The following is a 24,864-nucleotide window of genomic DNA, read 5'->3' on the forward strand; positions in this document are numbered from 1 at the left end:
TAAATGTTAGTACCGAAATGTATGTACCTAAATATATGCACCGAAATGTATTAATATTAAATTAGTGTACCTAAATGTATGTACCAAAATGTATGCACTGAAATGTTAGTACCGAAAATGTGTTATATTGAATTAATGTACCTAAATGTTTGTATCGAAATGTATGTACCGAAATGTGTGTACCTAAATGTATGCACCGAAATGTATTATAATGAATTTAATATACCTAAATGAAGAAGATAAAGTACATCAAAATATATTGTATAACAAAAATTAGTTTATCTAAATGTTCACAACAAAATATATTACAATGAATGAAATGAAAATAAAAATTATAATGAAATAAAATTAATACATTAAAAATTAGAAAGAAAAAGATAAATAATTAAAAAATCAAAATATAATTAATAAATGAGGTTATTAATGTATCAAGGGACTAAAATTAGATTTTGATCTTACTCATGGTTTTAATCAAAAAGTCATCTTTGCCAAGGATTAAAATGAAGTTTTCTATTTAATTAATTTCCTTCCGCTGTCGTAATCTTAATTCTAACAGAACATGTTATATCTGCTATTTATGTGTATGTATCCTAATCACTCAGAAACACACCTCTTCCTCTTGTTTTGCTTTGCTTTTGCCCTTAATAAATTTCCGAGTGAATATTTGATAACATATTGACATCAGAGAGAGAGTGAGAGTGAACAGCAACCCAGCCGTTGACAAAGCAAAAATGTGGTTTGGAAAGCTTTCGTTTTTGCTCCAGTTATTCGTTATATCTTCTCTGTTTCAAGTTCCCGCCTTTGCAATAAAAAAGGTAAAACCATACTTACTTGTATATATGCATGTTGATTTTCTCCTGAAAGTTGGAAAATTAATCATGGTTTCTTTATGATGGTATATATTTGTACGTAGTCGTATATAGTGTACCTGGGATCGCATGCACATGCTCCACAAGTCTCAGAAGCTGATCTTCATCGCGTCACTCATTCTCATCATGAATTCCTCGGATCATTCCTCGGAAGGTGTACACACACACACACACACACACACACACACATATAAGCATTTCTGCAATGCATGTCCCGTCCGTCCATGGTTTTCTTGTTAATTATTGTAATTATATCGTTTATACTTACGTGCATGTGCAGTACCGAGAAAGCGAAAGAAGCAATTATTTACTCGTACAAAAGACATATCAATGGTTTTGCTACCACCCTTGAAGAGGAAGAGGCGGCTCAAATCGCAAGTATGAACATCAATCAATCTCTAAACACTTGTATCAATTATTTTTCTTTTTTTTTTGGTACTAGTTTTACGTCAATCAATTAGTGATGCATGCTATATAGTTCTTACATATTGATATATGATGTGCTAACGAAATGTAGAGCATCCAAAAGTTGTGTCGGTTTTCTTAAACCGAGGAAGAAAATTGCACACTACTCACTCATGGGACTTTATGTTGCTTGAAAAGGACGGAGTAATCCACCCCAGTTCCTTGTGGAAAAAGGCCAGATTTGGTGAAGATACAATCATTGGGAATCTTGACACTGGTAATAACCTTTTTCTTTCTTTCTTCAGCAGCACAGCCTTCATTTCTTTGTTTTTAATTCTCCGATTGATTAATGTTACTGGATTTTTGTTAATTTTTTACGATTATTATTCTGAGTATTAGGATGATATTATGATTGTGTTAGGTGTTTGGCCCGAATCAGAGAGCTTTGGTGACAAAGGGATTGGACCCGTTCCATCAAAGTGGAAAGGAATCTGCCAGAATCACACTGCCGGATTTGTTTGCAACAGGTTTCCTTCCTTAAGTTGCTTTTCTTTTCTTTCTTTGGTGGCTGCCTGGGTCTCATAGCCTAAAGTGCTAACCAGTCAACAATTCATATGATATGACACAATGCAGACAGATTAATTTTACTACTGCTCGTTAAGTCTTTGGCCAATTTTCTTTTTGATTATTGGATTTGGTGATAAATTAATCCCGGCACTATGGATCATATTTTCATATACATGCATACCACTGCAGGAAGCTTATAGGCACAAGGTACTTCAACAAAGGATATGCTGCATATGCAGGGGTACCAGTCAAGTCCTCCTTAAACAGTGCGCGAGACCATGAAGGTCATGGTTCTCACACTTTATCCACTGCAGGTGGCAACTTTGTTCCTGGAGCCAATGTGTTTGGTCTGGGGAATGGAACTGCCAAAGGTGGCTCTCCAAAAGCCCGTGTTGCTGCTTACAAAGTTTGCTGGCCACCCATCAATGGCAGTGAATGCTTTGATGCTGATATCATGGCAGCCTTTGATGCAGCCATACATGATGGGGTTGATGTGCTTTCAATCTCGCTTGGTGGAGACCCTTCCGATTACTTTAGTGATGGCGTTTCCATTGGTGCATTCCATGCTGTCAAGAATGGTATCGTTGTTGTATGCTCTGCAGGAAACTCTGGTCCTGCTGCTGGAACTGTCTCAAATGTTGCACCTTGGATGATAACCGTGGGAGCAAGTACTTTGGATCGAGAGTTTGAAACTATGATTGAACTCCGAAATGGGATGCGTCTCAAGGTACGTACTAAGAATGCACCATCCATCAACTCACTTATCTCTAGTGATCAATTTCAATATTTCTAGACAGCAAGAAACTCGCCTGAAGAGTGATATCAAATTTTCATTCATGGTCAATGTGCACATGATTAATTAGTTTGAAATATGTACCAGGGAACGAGCCTTTCAAAGCCTTTACCAGATGACATATTTTATCCACTTATAACCGGTGCACAAGCTAAAGCAGATAATGCTTCTGCTAAGGATGCGTAAGAATGAATCAACCTTAATTCTTTTAAAAGCTATCCTATATTTTCATCAACCTTAAAATAAGTTGTAATACTCGTTCAGCGCCATGCAGCATGCTTTGTTTAGGAGGATCGTTGGACCCAAAGAAGGTGAAGGGTAAGATTTTGGCCTGTCTTAGGGGACTAAGTGCAAGAGTAGACAAGGGTCAACAAGCATCACTAGCTGGAGCAGCAGGGATGATTCTTTGCAATGATGAGGCCAGTGGCAATGAACTCATCGCTGATCCTCACGTATTACCAGCATCCCAAATCAATTATACAGATGGCATTGCGGTCTTTAACTACATCAATTCTACAGAGTATCTCTCTCTCTTTGGAATCTTGATCTTAATTTATGTATTGCTTTATTTGTTGATTTTCTCATTTAAATTGTTGTACATTATTTTATAGCGATCCACTTGGATTTATAACGCCCCCAACTGCAAAGCTGAACACAAAACCTGCTCCATTCATGGCTTCATTCTCCTCTCAGGGCCCCAACACTATCACTCCTGAGATCCTCAAGGTTTGCCTTGAGTCTTTATGTACTAAATGATATTTATACAGTTTTCCTTCCACGTATGTACGCAGCTAAAAATCTTTGACAAACTGATTATCTTTGCTTTATTTCACTGTCTATTAATTCTCATCAGCCTGATATCACCGCTCCTGGTGTAAATATCATAGCTGCCTACACCCAAGCAACCAGCCCTACAGATCAAGACTTTGATAAGCGCAGGGTTCCGTTTAACACGGAATCTGGCACCTCCATGTCTTGCCCTCATGTTTCTGGAGTCGTAGGACTTCTCAAGACACTCTACCCTCACTGGAGTCCATCTGCAATTAGATCAGCAATCATGACAACCGGTGATCATCATCATTACACTTTATTTATTTATTTATTTATTTCTAACTTTTCTGCACACGACTGTAATTGTGTCTTAACTTGTGCTTCTATATTTTTCCACAGCAAGAACGAGGGACAACACTCTGAATCCAATGATGAGTGCATCATTTGTTGAGGCAACGCCATTCAGCTATGGCTCTGGCCATATACGACCAAATCGTGCCATGGATCCTGGCCTGATCTATGACCTAACTGCCAATGATTACTTGGACTTTCTTTGTGCCATTGGCTATAACAAGACAACGATTCAACTCTTTTCTGAGGGTCCTAACTACAAATGCCCCGAGTCAGCCAGTCTTCTGGACTTCAATTACCCTTCGATATCAGTCCCTCGATTGTCTGGTTCAGTCACTGTGACTAGAAGACTCAAGAATGTTGGTTCTCCGGGTACCTATGCAGTCCGTATTAAACGAGCAAATGGAATTTCAGTGAGTGTTGAGCCTAATGTCTTGAGGTTTAAAAGTGTTGGGGAAGAGAAGAGCTTTAGGGTGACACTGAAAGCGAAGCCTAAGAGAGGTGGAGTAGCTAAGGGGGATTATGTATTTGGAGGGCTTACCTGGTCGGATGGCAAGCACTACGTCAGGAGTCCAATCGTAGTTGCCTCAGCAGCTGCTGTTTAGTTTAACATGATAATTAAGTACGTAGTCAGCTCATCATAAGCAAGAACTCTCACATTAATTAAGCTAGTTACCTAGGAATCGAGTCTTTTAATTTGTTTCTGGTTAAGTACTAAAAGATCGTTGTATTTAAGCTTTATAATCTTCCTTTTTATCTTCTTGCTAGCTCTAATTTATTACAGCCCAGCCTGCAAGGGATGATTGGATTCAATTTAATTAGCTGCTAGGTCAAGAATTCACATGCTATTTGTTCCCGGGGATCCATCCCTCCTATCTTATCAAATTAACTTCTTTCTTTTTCACTTGAATAATATTCTTTCTTCATTATACGTATCTTATTTTCTTCAATTCGAGGAATAAATTAAAGATTTAATTAAGCAATGATGCAGCATTAATTATTGTGCACGAGAGCACTAGCAGTGGCTGATTCTAGCCGTCACAAATTAAGTACATTACACCTGTTGGCTTGGAGTGGATTGGATAACTATAAAAATTAATTTGATCATTTAATTGAAGTCAGAGGTGAATGAGTTCTCATTTTTAGAGGATTGAAAAGGTTAGAGATAAAATGAACTTATCCCATGTTGAAATTAGAAGGAATAAGTTTCATATTTTATGTTTAAGCTAAACACAAAAATCTTATTTTTACTACAACAATCCTTGAATATAGTGAGTTATTGTGGATGCAAATTTCCGTCTTCTTCTTCTTGGACAAAATTGCACCTACAAAACAATTAACACCTTAGGTCAAGGCCAAGAGCCTTACGCGCCCACGATGAATGGGGGGTGGGGAGCTTTGGCCGAAGAACCTCCGATGCCAAAGTTAGAATTTAGAGAGAAAAGTATTTTGAGAGTTTTTGGGAGTTTTGCAAGAGTGTGGAACCCCTTTTTTAGAAAAAATAGGGTCATATATATAGGGAATGGAGGTGGCTGGCCCTTAGAGGTTTTTTGTGTGAAAATGAGTGATTTAATTGGTGATTAATCCATTAATTAGCCAATTAATCTCCATTTATATGGAATCATTTGTAGGTTATGAAGTAATTACCTAAGATGAGGATGGATGAGATAATTTGGAATTGGTTACCTTTTTTGGACACTCTTGGCTTGATTAAAGAATGATTGTCCACTGCTCACGCGTAGGACAACCGGTGTGTCTCAAGGGTAACTTTGTCCTTTTTACCAAAAATCCACATGTCGGCTTGTGATTATTTTTGGCTCCATAGTTATTATTTCATTTGGCACACAACGTTACCTGAAGGGTAATATTGAGTCGATTACATTTGGTGGAGGTTCCTAATTTAGGATTCAAATCTTAGGCAATTTTTGGTGCTTAAATAGGATTAAATTGGACAACTCACTATATTCAAGGTATGTTAAACTATAAAATAAAGCCGACTTTCACATTTTGTTTAAGTTGATGGAATTAGATAGATGAGTTATAAAGTGTTGATATCTTACTATATTATATAAGTTTTCTTCATATCTAATTTATCTTCCATTTTAATTTTGATAAAATTTGGAAGTTGGTCTCAATTTCTTGTTTTAATATGCCTTAAATTTAGCGAGTTTATCTTATACAATCCAATCTGAGTCTATTTGGGGTTTACTTTTAGAAGGGCTTAAAACACTTTTTGACAGCCAAAAGCGTTTATGACTGCATATGATATTAGACTAAGAATTGCTTATTTCTCATAGAATGCTTTTTAGGAAAGCACTTATCAAATGTTTCTTGAAGAAACACTTTCTGTGAAGCGCTTGAATTTCTAATGAAAATTTCAACGAGTTTATAATTAATTGATATCTTGTAAATCTCTTGTTCAACCTATTTAATGCGCTTAAGTTTTTGAAAGGAGAAGAAAAAAAAAAATTAATGGAGGTCATTTAGTTTGGTTTAAACATCCGGCCCGACGAGTTTAACCATTGATGTTAAAAAATACATAAAAAAAAAAACTGACACTAAACAAGCCGATTTGGTAGGTTTTTCAATATAAATGTCTATCGATCCTTACCAATTGCACGAGTATATCCATAACATTCTAGGCTAATAATATAATGTCACATGAATAAAAAATTACACAATATTATATTATATTATTGTATTATTAACATGGTGGCCGTATAAAGTCTTTCTCCTACTACTGAGGGCAGAATTGTCATGGAAGATGAGAGGATATTTTAATTCCCATAGAAGATTGAAAAATAAGAGAAAGCGAAAGACAGACGAGTAAAGGGGTGAGGTCAGGTCCCGAATGTAAAATGTGGACAGCAAGCGCTGAATGGTGGAAGTTAAGGAGGCTGATCCCATCCCCATCCCCTCATCTCCATCTCCACTTAATTATAATCAATCAATCAATCTTCTCGGAACCAACTTCCATCACATATCATATCATATCCTCCTCACTCCTTCTAAGCTCCTCCTCAGTCCTCGGTCCTCCCACATTGTCTCCCGCTTCTTATATATAACGGCCAAATGTACAGTTACACTAGCTAGCTTGTAGAAGTAATATACTATATACGTTCACTTGTTAACTAGTAGTATATACAAGTCACAAACACCTGCACACCTGCTTTGATCGCCATGCTCCAGACCACCGTCTTTTTTCCGTCTTCCAGAGCCCTTCCACTCAACATCAACCACAGGATCATCTTCTCACGCGGACGGGGATGTGGATGGGGACGGGGACGGGGGTCTGTGCGTCCTAACAGCAGCACTAGTGGAAGTAGTAACACTGCATCCCCATGGAGTACAAAACCTGTCTTTGAAGATGGTATTCTCAGTGTCGATGGTAACGATGTGTTGACACACGTGCCTGACAATGTGGTCGTCACACCATTGACCGACTCATCCGCATTCGTCGGTGCCACTTCTCAAACTGCTTCTTCACGTCATGTTTTTAAGCTTGGACTCGTACGGTATGCATTTTAGTCTTCATTACCGTTGATTTCATACCCCAATCGCCATGTTTCAGTTGTATGTTGATCTTTTTTGTGGTGATGCAGGGATGTCAGATTGCTTAGTCTTTTTAGATTTAAACTTTGGTGGATGATACCAAGAGTGGGCAATACAGGAAGTGACATCCCAGTTGAAACTCAGATGTTGCTCCTGCAAGCAAAGTCAGCCGAAGAAGCTACTCCTCCTAATTATATCTTATTCTTGCCAGTTCTAGATGGTGAATTTAGAAGCAGCTTGCAGGGGAATTCATCGAATGAACTTGAGTTTTGTGTCGAAAGTGGTAATCATTCATAAATTCATCTCTATTCAAATATTTTGCTTATAATCAACCGTCTTCCTTTTTCTTCCCTTATTTCTACACGAATTGTTTTTAATATTTGTTAAAGATATAACATGATATACTGCCTACTGGATGATTCTAATCTGCTATCGCACATTTCATTGAGCTTGGCTTTAGTGCTTGTGCACTTTTGCTTATGAAGCACAATGTACAATATGAATTTGTTTTCAAGCTTGGTACTGAGGGATGAGGGGAAAGAAAAGAAAAGAGACGAGAGAAGAGTTTGTTCCCTCTGACCTTCTCACCCGTATTGGTTCTTTTGATAGTCTAATGATATGAAGTTTATTATATAATCTGATAGGTGACCCAGCTATCGTTACCTCCCAATCCCCAAAAGCAGTTTTTGTGAATTGCGGGAACCATCCTTTCGATCTGATGAAGGAATCTATGAAGTAGGTTAGCTCTCTGAGCACATTTTTGAGTTTCAAGCAAATACTTAGCTTAGTGATCAAGAAGCAAAATGACATAACCTTTATACTACAGTGAAACATCTCTGATATGAAGTGAATCACCACATTGTATCGTAAGTAGTATAAGAAACAAGACCTTTAAACTTGCTTCTTGGGTTCACAATTTATCATTTTCTACTTTACTAATTTATTGAAGTGAGACTGAAGTATTTCAACTTGTTGTCATATTCAGGATTTTGGAGAAGCATTTTGGAACTTTCTTTTGTAGAGAATCCAAACAGGCAAGTCAGCCAATGTTTTAGACCTAGAGGACCAAAGTTCTATAATATCTCTGGATTTCATCAACAACTATGATCATTGATCAATAACACATCCTGTTATTGTTTCCTGGTGCAGATGCCTGGAATGCTAGATTGCTTTGGCTGGTGTACCTGGGATGCCTTTTATCAAGGGGTTAATCCTCAAGGAATCAGAGATGGCCTGAAAAGGTAAATCTAAGCGCTTTGCTTATTTAGTCTCCTTCAAAATGATCTGGAATTGATATGTCATCAGAAACCAATTGCACTGATAGCTAGAATAATCTTAGTTATGAGACCATAATGATTTGGTAGGGATCCTGTGTAAAGCTTGCATTTAAAGAAGTTCGTTTAACTTTGATGAGAATCATGTCGAGCTAGAAGTTCATTTAACTTTGTTATTTTCCTGTGTAAAGCTTGCATATAAAGAAGTTCATTATGAAGATGCTGCGCCAACTGAATATTGCATTGCTTTGTCTTTGTGAATGAAATGTGTTGGTACCACACATAATGGGCCTCAGACTTTGATACATTGGGCCTCATTACCCAGCCCATATGATTATGTAAAAGGAGGAGCCCTTATTCTATAAAAGGGGATTCCTCCCCCCTCACAAATCAGACTCTGGGAACCCAACAGAGGGCAATATCCTCACAAACACAACAACACTCTCTTTCTCTGGGGGACTCCTCCTCATCCTTGTAATCCATACATACAGTCAGAGAAATACAATCAATGTGGACGTAGCCCAAACATTAGGGTGAACCACGATACATCTTGTGTTATTTACATTTCTTGCAGATTCACGGTCGGATTTACGTTGTTCCAAGACCTTCGGTTTTGTGCCGGTTTTGTGCATCAACAAAATGTCTGAATGGTTGCAGTATCTTGGGAATGATAGAAATAAATTCATACAAGTTTAAGCAGCAGACTTGTTATGTTATTGTGAATTCTTTATATGATTACCACCATATTTACTCAATTACATTGCCTCTTAATCTTTTCTCCAGTAATATTTATGACAACTCATTTGTTTAAACACTAATCTCATTCAAACAAACACACACACACATATATATATATATATATATATATATATATATATATTACACAGTTTATCAGAGGGAGGTACTCCAGCGAAGTTTTTGATAATTGACGATGGATGGCAAGATACATCAAATGAGTTCCAAATAGAAGGGGAACCATTTGTTGACGGATCACAGTATGTTCATAATCTTTTCTTGCTAATTAATTAAAAGCGCAATCAGGCTTACTGATTTTCCCCTAACTGCAGGTTTGGTGGTAGATTAAATAGCATTCAAGAAAATAACAAGTTTCGTAGGACAACTAATAAAGAGGGTGAAAGTGAGACGCCAAGTAGTCTCAAGGATTTTGTATCTGAAATCAAGGGGACTTTTGGTCTTAAGTAAGATTTCCATCATGCACATTTTAACTACTTTCACAGTTTATGCAGATATTGTGAAATATAAACAAACCAGAAAACTGCAGCGGCCTGAAAATTTCAGCAACAATCTTGGACAACTTCCATAATTCACTATAAGCTGTAGTTATATGTGTCTGCTTTAATTTATATGGTACATTTTCAAACTAATTGGAGTTTAGTACAAGTTTCAAGAAAATTTATTGAACTTGGAACTTTGGTTTATTACTTAAAACTGTTTCTGATGGTATATAGACTTGTTCGTTAATTGTCTGTCAAGTCTTATCACCAATGAACCCATTTTACAGCTGCATAAATCTTCAAGGAAAGCTGTTTCCTATCATCTTTCCCCAAAACCATGAGTCTTCTTCTAGACCTCAAAGTTTCTCTTTTTCCCTTAAAAACCGATATTTACCGGACCCAATTTTGGGGCTGTGATGGCAATGTATCTGATGTTTAGAAGTAGACATAACGTGGTTTGAGGTGTAGTTTGTCTGCAATTGTCGAACATACTTACCACTTGGAGAAATAGAGTGAAATCTGTGATTTCCTCATGTATCTTAGATCTTTTCTCTTGAATCTTTGCATTTATGTTCCATTAATGCTTTGCTTTTTTTCCCAAACTCCCAGGTACGTCTATGTGTGGCATGCCCTGTTGGGATACTGGGGAGGGCTTCTTCCAAATGCTCTTGGAACTAAAAAGTACAATCCTGAGCTAAGATACCCAGTGCAGTCACCTGGGAATTTGGCAAATATGAGGGACTTAGCTATGGATTGCATGGAGAAATATGGTGTTGGTACAATAGATCCTGCAAAGGTGTATCAGTTTTATGATGATCTACACGGTTATCTTGTTTCACAAAACGTTGATGGGGTTAAGGTTGATGTTCAGAACATACTGGAGACGATATCAGCTGATTTAGGAGGGCGAGTTTCTCTGACCAGACAGTTCCAACAGGCACTGGAGAAGTCCATAGCCACCCACTTCCAAGACAACAGCATCATCTGCTGCATGGGCCAAAACACGGACTCCATTTACCAGTATATACTTATGCTTTACAATGACCCCATCAGATTTTGTTTGGAAAAACTTAGGACCTCCAGTATTTGACTCATACAGTGGATGCATGTAACTACATAGCATCAGTTGATGGGCATGTCTACTTTTATGTGGGCTAAGTGCAGGTTACAGACATACCTGTATATCATTCTTGTTGAAAGCCATAACGAACTGTGACCAACAGTCTCTTTGCTTTAAGGTTTCTACATGGTAAGGTAACCGCCCAATTGTGTGTTGCAGTTCAAAAAGAAGTGCTATTACTCGAGCATCTGATGATTACTACCCGAAAAACCCAACAACACAGACACTGCACATAGCTGCTGTGGCTTTCAACAGCATATTCCTTGGTGAAGTTGTTCTCCCAGATTGGGACATGTTCTATGTATGCTATTGCTGTGGCTTCCTTACGTACTGTTAAGTTCAGCCTATTGCTGTATTTCCAAATGCAGAATTTAATACATTAAATTACAACTTTCAGAGCCGTCATGAAGCAGCTGAGTTCCATGCTGCTGCTAGAGCTGTGGGAGGATGCGGAGTCTATGTTAGGTAAGTAACAGTGAAATAACAATTACATGAGCTAATGAAGGCATCAAATTGACAGTCCATTGCTTGAATCTTTATCATTTTCTTTTACTGTTCTCAGTCTTAACCGTGTCCAAATGAAGTGATTATCTTAGAATGTCGTCTTTTAACTTTTTTTTTTTGTATGGCATTATGAAAGTCTCAATAATTTACTGCATAGGAGTTTATTTGGAGTAATTCCAATTCTTTTATTTGGAGTGTCTTTTGTATGGCATTATGAATGTCATCCACAATTATCAGCTTCTCTACTTTGTACATGTAAGATTTCACTGGAAAATGTATAATTTAATGCATTTCAGGATTATCTGCTTCTGTGCTTTGTATGCTAGAATGCATGCACTTTACTTGCAGATGCATATCTTTAAAAGTACCAGTTCCGCCGGTGATTAGATTGACGGATCATGATGTTTAATCATTTCTCAAAATGGTGTAGCTGTGACTAACTTCACAACACGCCACTATTGACAACAGTGACAAACCTGGCCATCATGATTTCGAGATACTTAAAAGGCTTGTACTTCCTGATGGATCAATTCTGCGAGCTAGATTCCCCGGGAGGCCATCACGGGATTGTTTATTTGTCGACCCCGTTACAGATGGGAAGAGGTAATGTGATGTCCCTCCCAATTACCTTGTTAAATTGTTCAATATAATATATGATATTACTTTTCTAACAAGTAACAAATCTTCTCTTCTCTGATTGGTGATGTTATATGTAGCCTTCTAAAGATATGGAATTTGAACAAATACAATGGAGTTTTAGGCATTTTCAATTGCCAAGGAGCAGGGAACTGGCCTTGTCTAGAACAAGTTGTTCCGGTAGAAGTTAGTGCTGAAGTGTCTGGGAAGGTGACCCCTGCAGATATTGAGTATTTCGACGAGGTTTCTGGCAAGCTGTGGACAGGAGATTGTGCGGTCTATTCCTTCGCAAAAGGTAGGATTATATATCTTGCCTTTTGCCACACCAAAACACCAGTTAATTCATCTGGCCGGCACCCAATGTTAAATTCAACGTATTTTGACATATGTTTCATACAATTTCAGGGCGTCTGTCTCGGTTACCAAAGGATAAGTCATTTGACGTTGCATTAAGAGTTCTCCAATGCGATGTCTTTACTGTATCTCCTATTAAGGTTGGCTTCTGAGCGCGTCTCTTGAGAATCGGGATTAAAAGTATGTAAAAGAGTACACTGATTAGTGTTAAAACAATTATAAATTTGTGGGTGATTTCTACTTCCACAGGTTTACAAGCAAAACATTGAATTTGCAGCGATTGGATTATTGAACATGTACAATTCCGGTGGAGCTGTTGAAGCAGTTGAGTGCTTTAGTCATAACTCTAGCAGTGAAATACACATTAAGGGAAGAGGAGGTGGTAGCTTTGGCGCTTACTCTAGTTTAAAGCCCAAAGCTTGCTCAGTGAACTCCAAAGACGACGAGGAATTTGAATTTAGAGATGAAGACGACAATCTTTTAAAAGTAACAGTTCCTGCCACAACTAGTTGGAAAATTGTTCTACATTATTGATTCAGATAAGTATTTTAGTTTAGACGGATTCAAATTTAATAATCTTAGACAGTCTTAGCTTGAATAATATATTTGAATTCGTATTTATGTGAAAAAAAATATAAAAAGTGATACATGAATTCGCATGTACAGTCATTTCAAATTTATAATGTCGCGGGGGTGTTTTTGGTGTGTGGTCGGAAACCATGCGACCGAGTCATCCGTACTCCATACCAATAAAAAATCCCATACTTTGCTGCTCTATACAGAAAGGCTGGAAGAAATACTGTATGAACAAATACTAATGGTATAGACGTGATTTCACAACTATCAGATTTTGATTTTCCCCGGCAGACGAGAAACGCTTCCATATGCAAAAGCACTTTACTCTTATGAAGAATGAAAGGGACAGAAACTATGGGAGAAGATCACGACCATGCATACATTGATAATTGGACGTTATTCAAAGTTTACCATGCATACATTGATAATTGGACGTTATTCAAAGTTTTCCAAGGCTCAAATTTCATCTCTATAGTCTCTAGGTATAGGTACTAGGTACCGACTCCAGGACTCGGTTATTTTGAAAGACAATCGTGTATTGGGAAAATTCAAATCGAAGGTATTAGCCACCATCGGTTTTCAGCATGCAACGTATAGAAACGCCAAGATCAGCACCAATAAATAACGATGAGTAACTGTCTATTCACAATCTGCAGTTTCATTCAACAAGCTAACCTTAAATGACTAATTTACAATCAAATTAGAACATGACAAGGAATTATACATGTATTTCCATTTTAAGACGTTTATACAAAGAAAGGATCCATAATCTTCATATTTAACCACACAAAAAAAAAAAAAACCCAAGAATGTAAACGACGCCTGATAAACTGCTTTCAATATGGCAAATAAGATCAAACTTCAACTACAACAGCCTCCAGCTTGAGAGGAAGCGCCATCTCTACCTCCTGATGGTCCCGGAATTCCACCATATCCAACTTTTATGCCATAAGACTGCAAACAAGACCAAGAATCGGGAATAAGCTCATACACAGCTCTCTTTCATTCAATATCACAAACTGTTCAATTTGTCTCTGAGCATTCACAAGAAGGGTTTTTGTTCATTTGGTATTTAGTATCTATCGGGATATCATTTTTTCAGAGTCAATACAATGAGCATGAGCTGAGACTCAGCCTCGTCTTTATATATTTCAAATGTGAGCTTACCCATCACATTCTTAGGCAACTAGAAATCTAAGCAACCATAATTTGCAATCACAGAGGACAATTATTATATAACCAACCAATAGAAAAAGCATTCATATAATGGCTCCATGAAACCATACAGTCAATCATTCCACTTGGCATTCACAAAGCACTCTGCCATATCAAAAATACACTTTTATCATCCCTCCCAAACAGAAAGCACTACAACAACAACAACAACAAAGCCTTTTCCCACTAAGTGGGGTCGGCTATATGAATCCTAGAACGCCATTGCGCTCGATTTTGTGTCATGTCCTCCGTTAGATCCAAGTACTCTAAGTCTTTTCTTAGAGTCTCTTCCAAAGTTTTCCTAGGTCTTCCTCTACCCCTTCGGCCCTGAACCTCTGTCCCGTAGTCACATCTTCGAACCGGAGCGTCAGACGGCCTTCTTTGCACATGTCCAAATCACCGGAGCCGATTTTCTCTCATCTTTCCTACAATTTCAGCTACTCCTACTTTACCTCGGATATCCTCATTCCCAATCTTATCCTTTCTCATGTGCCCACACATCCCACGAAGCATCCTCATCTCCGCTACACCCATTTTGTGTACGTGTTGATGCTTCACCACCCAACATTCTGTGCCATACAACATCGCTGGCCTTATTACCGTCCTATAAAATTTTCCCTTGAGCTTCAGTGGCCTACGACGGTCATACAACACGCCGGATGCACTCTTTCCATCCAACTCGTATTCTATGGTTGAGATCTCCATCTAATTCTCCGTTCTCTTGCAAGATAGATCCTAGGTAGCGAAAACGGTCGCTTTTTGTGATCTTCGCTAGATTGCTCCGGTCATTAGTGTGGATAAGTATATAAATGGATAGAGATAGGAAAACAAACACAAGATGTACGTGGTTCACCCAGATTGGCTACGTCCACGGAATAGAAGAGTTCTCATTAATTGTGAAGGGTTTACACAAGTACATAGGTTCAAGCTCTCCTTTAGTGAGTACAAGTGAATGATTTAGTACAAATGACATTAGGAAATATTGTGGGAGAATGATCTCGTAATCACGAAACTTCTAAGTATCGGAGTGTGGTGTCGTCTTGACTTGCCTTATCTGTCTCATAGGTAGATGTGGCATCTTCTCTGGAAGTACTCTTCCTCCATCCAGGGGTGGTATCTTTAACTGGTGGAGATGCACAAGGTAATGTATCAATTTCACTTGAAGCTTACTTGTAGTTTCAGGCTTGGTCAAGCGCGATACAAACCATGTAGTAGGAGTCCCCCAAGTCGCCGAGCTAGGGGGTCTGCTGAAAGAGGTGACAGACAAGGTAAGCAATCAGAGCTCCGACTGATTGTTCACCTTCTCCCCATCTTGCAGCAGCATGAAGGATAAAGAGAAGAAAAATGAGAAGAGATGATATGAGATACTTTTGCTTTTGAAGAAGTAACGTTCCACAGGCTTATTCTTGAACTGAGCTGGAGGGTTTTTTGGTTTCCTCCAGAGTATAAGGCCGACTGAAGAATTTGAGGGTCAAAACAAGTCCATCAAATCTAGAGTACGTTCCACCCTGCTGATATGGGATACTTTTGCTTTTGACAGAGTAATGGATGTATCGGCACGTGTGCTGTTACGCTTGTCTCCACATGCTTCCTTGTATCCTTCGCACTTGCCCTATCTGTTCCTCAAGCAGATGCGGAATCTTCCCTGGAAACATAAGATGTTGAAGATGAGTACTCGAGAGCAATGCCAGGTAAGTAATCAGGTAAGGGGTTCCAGGCAGTCAGTTCCTGGCTGGAAGCTTGATTCCAAGTGCTGACTGATTGCTCTCTTTCTCCTTGTCTTGCAGGTAAAAACAAGGCCAAAAGAAAAGACAGGGAAAAAGCATGATATGGGATACTCTTGCTTTTAACCCTGATGATATGAGATATTCTTGCTCTAGTATAGCTTGTTTGCAGAGGTATTATCGGGGGGAAAGAAAGCTGAATATTTCGAAAGGCTTCGTTGGGAGTGCCCTCTCAGATATGATGAAGAGTTGAGCATTTTTGCAAGTCTGCCTGTCCGTTGGGGATGGAGGTCGACATATATAGGAGTCTCCCTAACAACAAGTAGTAATGCTATTCCTTTACCCTGCTTGGTCATAGCACAGTAGTAGGAGCTGCCAGTTTCACATGTTTTAACTCTGTCAGAGCACTTTGAAAAAGTGGTTTGTGGTATATGGCTCTCGAGATTCGGAGAACGATGCCTCTTCGATTTTTGAGAAAGCAATCATGCTGGGGGTCTGACTCTCGAGATTCGAAGAGCAGTGTCTCTTCGATTTTTGAGGAAGTAATCATGTTGGGAGTCTGGCTCTCGAGATTCGGAGGGCGGTGCCTCTTCGATTTTGGAGCAAGCAATCTTGTTGGGAGTGTTGTCTCGAATGTGAGTAAAGGTTGGGCATGTTTGCTAGTCTACCTTGCCACGAAGCACAAAGGTTGACACACAGGGACTTTCCAATTATCCAGCAATGGTACTGTTCCTTTACCCTCTCTTCGATTTTGAGAAAGTAGTCATGTTGGGAGTCTGGCTCTTTAGATTCAGAGGACGGTGCCTCTTCGATTTTGGAGCAAGCAATCTTGTTGGGAGTGTTTTCTCGAATGTGAGTAAAGGTTGGGCATGTTTGCTAGTCTACCTTGCCACGAAGCACAGAGGTTAACACACAGGGACTTTCCAATTATCCAGCAGTGGTACTGTTCCTTTACCCTTGTGGGTAATAATATGGTAGCTAGACCTTCAAAATTTATGTGTCTAAACTTTGTTAGTGCTGTTTCTTTGTTATTCTTTTACCTTTCTTGGTCAGAGCGATGTAGTGGGAGCTGCAAGCTTCACGTGCTCAACTTTGGCAGAGAACTTTGGCAAAGTTATCTGTGGTACCCATGAGTTATTATTGCGTGTGGGAAGTGAGTGATTGAACAGTAAGATTCATGTGCTTTCTACTTCACCAGAAGTCTTCGACAGAATGCCCATAATTTCTGCAAAGTTGAGTGTGTGTGTGACAGGTGCTGACAAGGCTAGAAAAGCAGGTGCCTCTTTGATTTCTGAGATCGGCCCTCGTGGTCTATGAGCAGCCCAGCTTTTGAGAAAGCGAGCGCCTCTTCGATTGATTCGGAGAACGATGCCTCATCGATTTTTGAGAAAGCAATCATGCTGGGGGTCTGGCTCTCGAGATTCGGGGAGCAGTGTCTCTTCGATTTTTGAGAAAGTAATCATGTTGGGAGTCTGGCTCTCGAGATTCGGAGAGCGGTGCCTCTTTGATTTTGGAGCAAGCAATCTTGTTGGGAGTGTTTTCTCGAATGTGAGTAAAGGTTGGGCATGTTTGCTAGTCTACCTTGCCACGAAGCACAGAGGTTGACACACAGGGACTTTCCAATTATCCAGCAATGGTACTGTTCCTTTACCCTCTCTTCGATTTTTAAGAAAATAGTCATGTTGGGAGTCTGGCTCTTTAGATTCGGAGGACGGTGCATCTTCGATTTTGGAGCAAGCAATCTTATTGGGAGTGTTTTCTCGAATGTGAGTAAAGGTTGGGCATGTTTGCTAGTCTACCTTGCCACGAAGCACAGAGGTTGACACACAGGGACTTTCCAATTATCCAGCAGTGGTACTGTTCCTTTACCCTTGTGGGTAATAATATGGTAGCTAGACCTTCAAAATTTATGGGTCTAAACTTTGTTAGTGCTGTTTCTTTGCTATTCTTTTACCCTTCTTGGTCAGAGCGATGTAGTGGGAGCTGCAAGCTTCACGTGCTCAACTTTGGCAGAGAACTTTGGCAAAGTTATCTGTGGTACCCATGAGCTATTGTTGCGTGTGGGAAATGGGTGATTGAACAGTAAGATTCATGTGTTTTCTACTTCCCCAGAAGTCTTTGACAGAATGCCCATAATTTCCGCAAAGCTGAGTGTGCGTGTGACAGGTGCTGACAAGGTTGGAAAAGTAGGTGCCTCTTCGATTTCTGAGATCGGCCCTCGTGGTCTCTGGGGAGCCCAGCTTTTGAGAAAGCGAGCGCCTCTTCGATTTCTGAGATCGGCCTTCGTGGTCTTTGAGCAGCCCAACTTTTGAGAAAGCAAACACCTCTTCGATTTCTGAGATCAACCCTCGTGATCTCTAAGTAGCCCAACTTTTGAGAAAGCAAACGCCTCTTCGATTTCTGAGCAGGCGCCTCTTCGATTTCTGAAGCTCCGTCGAGTGCAGATTTTTATAGGGGCTGGCATTAAGTTCCAAAGCACACTTGAATCTCCACCAGTAGAAGCTTCATTCTTGCACTTCTAAGATCTTGATTTGTCCGACCTCTTCTCTCTTCAACACCTTTGAAAATGTCTGGCCCCTCCGACCGTCGTTTTGACTTGAACCTTGTTGAAGAGGCAGCCCCGCCTTCTCCAGACAACATATGGCGCCCATCCTTCGTCTCCCCTACTGGTCCTCTTACCGTTGGGGATTCCGTGATGAAGAATGATATGACCGCTGCGGTGGTGGCCAGGAACCTTCTCACTCCCAAAGATAACAGACTACTTTCCAAACGGTCTGATGAGTTAGCTGTTAAGGATTCGCTGGCTCTCAGTGTTCAGTGTGCAGGTTCTGTGTCTAATATGGCCCAACGCCTATTTGCTCGAACCCGCCAAGTTGAATCATTGGCGGCTGAAGTGATGAGTCTCAAACAGGAGATTAGAGGGCTCAAGCATGAGAATAAACAGTTGCACCGGCTCGCACATGACTATGCTACAAACATGAAGAGGAAGCTTGACCAGATGAAGGAAACTGATGGTCAGGTTTTACTTGATCATCAGAGATTTGTGGGTTTGTTCCAAAGGCATTTATTGCCTTCGTCTTCTGGGGCTGTACCGCGTAATGAAGCTCCAAATGATCAACCTCTGATGCCTCCTCCTTCTAGGGTGCTGTCCAGTACTGAGGCTCCAAATGATCCCCCTCCGGTGCCTTCTCTTTCTGGGGCTCTACCGACTGCTGAGACTTCTCCTAAGCAACCTTTGTGAAGGCTTCCTCTTGTGTGTTTATTTTGACTCATGTATATGTACATATTTGTAGCTTATCGGGAATATCAATAAATAAGCTTTCCTTCATTTCAACATATTGTGTTAAATACACCAAAGCCTTCTTCGCTAAGTTCTTTGAATTTTCTTTTGTTGAAGCTTGTATGTTGAAGCTTGTATGTTGAAGCTTTCTGAGTGGAGCATGTAGGTTGGGGTAGTGTTCTCTTAATTTCCCGAGTGAGGAAAACTTCTCGGTTGGAGACTTGGAAAATCCAAGTCACTGAGTGGGATCGGCTATATGAATCTTAGAACGCCATTGTGCTCGATCCTGTGTCATGTCCTTCGTTAGATCCAAGTACTCTAAGTCTTTTCTTAGAGTCTCTTCCAAAGTTTTCCTAGGTCTTCCTCTACCCCTTCGGCCCTGAACCTCTGTCCCATAGTCGCATCTTCTAATCGGAGCGTCAGTAGGCCTTCTTTGCACATGTCCAAACCACCGTAACCGATTTTCTCTCATCTTTCCTTCAATTTCGGCTACTCCTACTTTACCCCGGATATCCTCATTCCTAATCTTATCCTTTCTCGTGTGCCCACACATCCAACGAAGCATCCTCATCTCCGCTACACCCATTTTGTGTACGTGTTGATGTTTCACCGCCCAACATTCTGTGCCATACAGCATCGCCGGCCTTATTGCCGTCCTATAAAATTTTCCCTTGAGCTTCAGTGGCATACGGCGGTCACACAACACGCCGGATGCACTCTTCCACTTCATCCATCCAGCTTGTATTCTATGGTTGAGATCTCCATCTAATTCTCCGTTCTTTTGCAAGATAGATCCTAGGTAACGAAAACGGTCGCTCTTTGGTATTTCTTGATCTCCGATCCTCACCCCTAACTCGTTTTGGCCTCCATTTGCACTGAACTTGCACTCCATATATTCTGTCTTTGATCGGCTTAGGCGAAGACCTTTAGATTCCAACACTTCTCTCCAAAGGTTAAGTTTTGCATTTACCCCTTCCTGAGTTTCATCTATCAACACTATATCGTCTGCGAAAAGCATACACCAAGGAATATCATCTTGAATATGTCCTGTTAACTCATCCATTACCAACGCAAAAAGGTAAGGACTTAAGGACGAGCCTTGATGTAATCCTACAGTTATGGGAAAGCTTTCGGTTTGTCCTTCATGAGTTCTTACGGCAGTCTTTGCTCCTTCATACATATCCTTTATAGCTTGGATATATGCTACTCGTACTCCTTTCTTCTCTAAAATCCTCCAAAGAATGTCTCTTGGGACCCTATCATACGCTTTTTCCAAATCTATAAAGACCATGTGTAAATCCTTTTTCCCATCTCTATATCTTTCCATCAATCTTCGTAAGAGATAGATTGCCTCCATGGTTGAGCGCCCTGGCATGAACCCGAATTGGTTGTCCGAAACCCGTGTCTCTTGCCTCAATCTATGCTCAATGACTCTCTCCCAGAGCTTCATTGTATGACTCATTAGCTTAATACCCCTATAGTTCATGCAATTTTGTACGTCACCCTTATTCTTGTAGATAGGCACCAAAGTGCTCGTTCGCCACTCATTTGGCATCTTCTTCGTTTTCAAAATCCTATTGAAAAGGTCAGTGAGCCATGTTATACCTGTCTCTCCCAAAAGTTTCCACACTTCGATTGGTATATCGTCTGGGCCTATTGCTTTTTTATGTTTCATCTTCTTCAAAGCTACAACCACTTCTTCCTTCCGGATTCGACGATAAAAAGAGTAGTTTCTACACTCTTCTGAGTTACTCAACTCCCCTAAAGAATCACTCATTTCATGTCCTTCATTGAAAAGATTATGAAAATAACCTCTCCATCTGTCTTTAACCGCGTTCTCTGTAGCAAGAACCTTTCCATCCTCATCCTTGATGCACCTCACTTGGTTTAGGTCCCTTGTCTTCTTTTCCCTTGCTCTAGATAGTTTATAGATATCCAACTCTCCTTCTTTGGTATCTAGTCGTTTATACATATCGTCGTAAGCCGCTAACTTAGCTTCTCTGACAGCTTTCTTCGCCTCTTGCTTCGCTTTTCTATACCTTTCACCATTTTCATCGGTCCTTTCCTTGTATAAGGCTTTACAACATTCCTTCTTAGCCTTCACCTTTGTTTGTACCTCCTCATTCCACCACCAAGATTCCTTTTGGTGTGGGGCAAAGCCCTTGGACTCTCCTAATACCTCTTTTGCTACTTTTCGGATACAACTAGCCATGGAATCCCACATTTGGCTAGCTTCCCCCTCTCTATCCCACACACATTGGGTGATTACCTTCTCTTTGAAAATGACTTGTTTTTCTTCTTTTAGATTCCACCATCTAGTCCTTGGGCACTTCCAAGTATTGTTCTTTTGTCTTACTCTTTTGATATGTACATCCATCACCAACAAGCGATGTTGATTAGCCACGCTCTCTCCTGGTATAACTTTGCAATCCTTACAAGTTATACGATCCCCTTTCCTCATTAGAAGAAAATCTATTTGTGTTTTTGACGACCCACTCTTGTAGGTGATCACATGTTCTTCTCTCTTCTTAAAGAAGGTGTTGGCTAAGAAGAGATCATATGCCATTGCAAAATCCAAGATAGCTTCCCCATCCTCGTTTCTCTCCCCAAAACCATGGCCACCATGAAAACCTCCATAGTTGCCTGTCTCCCTGCCCACGTGTCCATTTAAATCTCCTCCTATAAATAACTTCTCCGTCTGAGCAATTCCTTGCACCAAGTCTCCAAGATCTTCCCAAAATTTCTCCTTCGAACTCGTATCCAACCCTACTTGAGGTGCGTACGCACTAATCACATTGATAAGTTCTTGTCCTATTACAATCTTGATTGCCATGATTCTATCTCCTACCCTCTTGACATCTACAACATCTTGTACCAAGGTCTTGTCCACGATGATGCCAACACCGTTTCTCGTTCTATTTGTGCCCGAATACCAAAGTTTAAACCCTGAGTTTTCTAGATCCTTTGCCTTACTACCAACCCACTTAGTTTCTTGTAGGCACATAATATTTATCCTTCTCCTCACCATAACTTCCACTACTTCCATAGATTTTCCCGTTAAGGTTCCTATATTCCACGTTCCTAAACGCATTTTGCTCTCTTGAACTCTACCCTTCTGTCCTAGCTTCTTCACCCTCCCCTGTCTAATAGGATCAAAGTACTTCTTTTGTGTGTCCCGGGTAAAGTTGATAGGAGCATATGCTCCCAAACAACTTTGAGTGGAGTCGTTCGAAAAGAAGTTTCTATGGCCCCCTTGCTCATTTAACACTGCATCCGGGTGCCGATGGAGATACAGCGACCCTTGCTCACTTATCACTGTGCTCGGGCCACACAGCGCGCCACTTACGGGTGACGCCCTAGCTTTAGCGCGATTTTGTTCTGGATTCATTTTCATAAGGATTCGACGTGATCATGGAGTGCCGGCTGTCGACTACCTGACGCCCTCAAATTTGGGTGCAAATACAAACCCATACCACAAACCTCTTCTACATATTTTTAAAAAAAGGCTAACAGATGTATGAAATTGCAACTAAAATACAAGTTTGTGTATGACATTGCAATGTTTTAAGGATGATGTATGGGGTTGCAATTACACCCAAATTTGAGGGTGAAAAATGTAATTTACCCTTAATAAATATCAAGTAAAAGATAAGGAGGACATGTAAGGAATATTTCATAAAGAGAGAAAGCTAACCTCATTTGATACATCAAACACTCCATCTTGAATCTTTTTGTATATGGTTGCAGCAGTTTTTATAAATGCCTGAATGGAAAATGTAACCGTTACCAATAAAGGCAAGAAAATAAAAAACATGATGAAGATATCAAAGGTTTCTTTAAAAAAACAATGTCCATCAAAAAGCCAATCTTTTGTCACCTCCTCAACATTCTGAGCAGTCTTAGCAGAGGCCTCCATGAAGATCAAGCCATGCTCCTTTGCAAATTGCTCCCCTTCCTCTGTGCTCACAGCCCGTCTGTGAGCTAGATCACACTTATTACCAATGAGCATAATTGTCATGTTTGCATTTGCATGTTGCCTCGCGTCCTCCAACCAGCTAGCCAAGTGATTAAAAGTTTCCCTCCTAAGAGTAAAAGAAGGAATTATTGTCATTGCCGGTGCCTTAACATGTCATAGTAGGTGCTTAATGCTCATTATCTACACTATCTCGCCTGAGCTTTTACTTCTCTAATGCAATAGGAAAAACAGCAAGAGCGTTTTTAAGCCTAACCAAACTGGATTAAACAAGCACGAGATATGATTTTCCTTGTGAATTGTGATGGAAATACCTTCTCCAAAAACAATTTAATTTGAAAAAAACACTCTGAGAAACTCATAGTGAATCAAGGCAGACGGGGTTATATCTTACTCGAAAAACCAAAAAGCAAAATTGAATATGACAAAGTGGTGTCCATAGTCCATAATCCATCGTCCAAAGTAAGAGATGCCGCATGGCGAAAGTGCAGCAAGAATACAAAATTATTATGTTGAGAATGAGATTAGAATTGAAAGAATACCTGGTGATGTCATAGACAAGCAAGGCACCAGCTGCCCCTCTATAGTAGGATCGGGTAATGGATCTGAAAGACTCTTGGCCAGCCTAAAACATATATACAAATATATTGCAAATTTATTCGCATGCAAAGAAAATCGTAAATCGAAAAGCTTACAATTGAATTGAACTGAATTATTATGTTAATTCCATAAAAAACGAATTAAAATGAAAGAATAAATGAATTCGTAAGAAAAAGAAAGAAAGAAAGAAACCGTGTCCCAGATTTGGAGCTTGATAGGTTTGTTGTCGATGGTGATCATCCTGGCTCCAAACTCAACGCCAATAGTTAAATCGTGCACTGGCTGAAACCTCTTGTCGGTGAACTGAAGAAGAAGGCATGATTTTCCAACTCCTGCAACACAACAACAAATCACTTATGAAAATACCAAATCGAAATTCATCAAAACCGACAGAAGAACAATTAAATTAAATTCGATTGGTGCACAAATCAAACGAAATCAAAGAAATAAGAATTATTTTTTATGGAGGAGTACCAGTATCGCCGATGATGATATACTTGAACAAATAAGCGTAAGACATTCTCTGCCTGTCTTATCAACAAACACACACAAACAACAAGTTTGATCGAATCGAATGATCGCAAATTGAATTCTAATTCCAAAACTAATGTCTGTCTGTGTTGTTTATTTTATAGAAAATTGTAAATTGTAAATGTAATTTGTACACGGAACGGAATCCACAAGGGAAAGGCAGTGGCCCGAGTGGGGTTGGGGAAAAAAAGAAAACCACCGAAATAAAACAGGAGAGAGAGAGCGAGCGAGAGAGAGGTCAAACCAAATCAAAAGCAATAACAGTTTACAGCGGAGCAAAGCGTCTTCTTTTCTCTTCCATACTACCGCTCTCCTTCCTCGCTGTCCGTTCCTCCGCCACCAACATCACCACCCAACTCTAATTATTCTTTCCCATTTGGGCCTTCCCCCATTTTCTGGCCCATTTCTTTTTCAGCCCATCTCGTCACATGGGTCACCCCCAATATTCCTCCTTCGTACCATCTCCAATGTACCAAAACTTTTTTACACCAATCTTTTGTTTATTCCAAATATGACTTTATAAGTCTCTCGTTT

General features: G+C 39.9%; 3 protein-coding genes across 6 annotated transcripts; 2 read left to right on the forward strand and 1 right to left on the reverse strand.

The window, feature by feature from the left end:
- The first annotated feature begins 731 nt into the window (after positions 1-731).
- LOC103446920 (subtilisin-like protease SBT5.4) lies at positions 732-4,361 on the forward strand. Its single transcript, XM_008386071.3, has 11 exons — positions 732-815; positions 914-1,023; positions 1,150-1,247; positions 1,387-1,551; positions 1,696-1,801; positions 2,031-2,568; positions 2,722-2,816; positions 2,909-3,154; positions 3,246-3,360; positions 3,488-3,701; positions 3,805-4,361. The coding sequence occupies exons 1-11, from the start codon at positions 732-734 to the stop codon at positions 4,359-4,361; spliced, it is 2,328 nt and encodes a 775-aa protein (XP_008384293.3).
- Positions 4,362-6,659: 2,298 nt separating this feature from the next.
- Positions 6,660-13,084, forward strand: LOC103446833 (probable galactinol--sucrose galactosyltransferase 2). 3 transcript variants are annotated; one of them, XM_008385984.4, is made up of 14 exons: positions 6,692-7,271; positions 7,359-7,591; positions 7,953-8,043; positions 8,294-8,342; positions 8,458-8,549; positions 9,470-9,577; positions 9,650-9,781; positions 10,427-10,837; positions 11,097-11,238; positions 11,335-11,402; positions 11,910-12,044; positions 12,158-12,372; positions 12,483-12,571; positions 12,681-13,084. In XM_008385984.4, exons 1-14 carry the CDS (start codon positions 6,937-6,939, stop codon positions 12,963-12,965), a joined length of 2,385 nt encoding a protein of 794 aa, XP_008384206.3. In that variant the 5' UTR covers positions 6,692-6,936; the 3' UTR covers positions 12,966-13,084. The 3 variants fall into 3 exon arrangements, with proteins under 3 accessions (XP_017190289.3, XP_008384206.3, XP_008384207.3); XM_008385985.4 differs by lacking the exon at positions 9,470-9,577; XM_017334800.3 differs by lacking the exons at positions 9,470-9,577; positions 9,650-9,781 and having other exon boundaries at positions 6,660-7,271.
- A 541-nt stretch (positions 13,085-13,625) lies between these two features.
- On the reverse strand, positions 13,626-24,678 carry LOC103414515 (ras-related protein RABB1c). Of its 2 annotated transcripts, XM_029087721.2 has the most exons (7): positions 24,575-24,678; positions 24,274-24,326; positions 23,992-24,131; positions 23,742-23,824; positions 23,104-23,308; positions 22,921-22,989; positions 13,626-13,961 (listed from the first exon to the last, which is right to left on the reverse strand). In XM_029087721.2, the coding sequence occupies exons 2-7, from the start codon at positions 24,317-24,319 to the stop codon at positions 13,869-13,871; spliced, it is 636 nt and encodes a 211-aa protein (XP_028943554.1). In that variant the 5' UTR covers positions 24,320-24,326; positions 24,575-24,678; the 3' UTR covers positions 13,626-13,868. The 2 variants fall into 2 exon arrangements, with proteins under 2 accessions (XP_028943554.1, XP_070662578.1); XM_070806477.1 differs by lacking the exon at positions 24,575-24,678 and having other exon boundaries at positions 24,274-24,548.
- Between the last annotated feature and the right edge of the window lie 186 nt (positions 24,679-24,864).

The sequence above is a fragment of the Malus domestica genome, chromosome 10 (genome assembly GCF_042453785.1).
Source record: "Malus domestica chromosome 10, GDT2T_hap1".
Taxonomy (NCBI): Eukaryota; Viridiplantae; Streptophyta; class Magnoliopsida; order Rosales; family Rosaceae; genus Malus; species Malus domestica.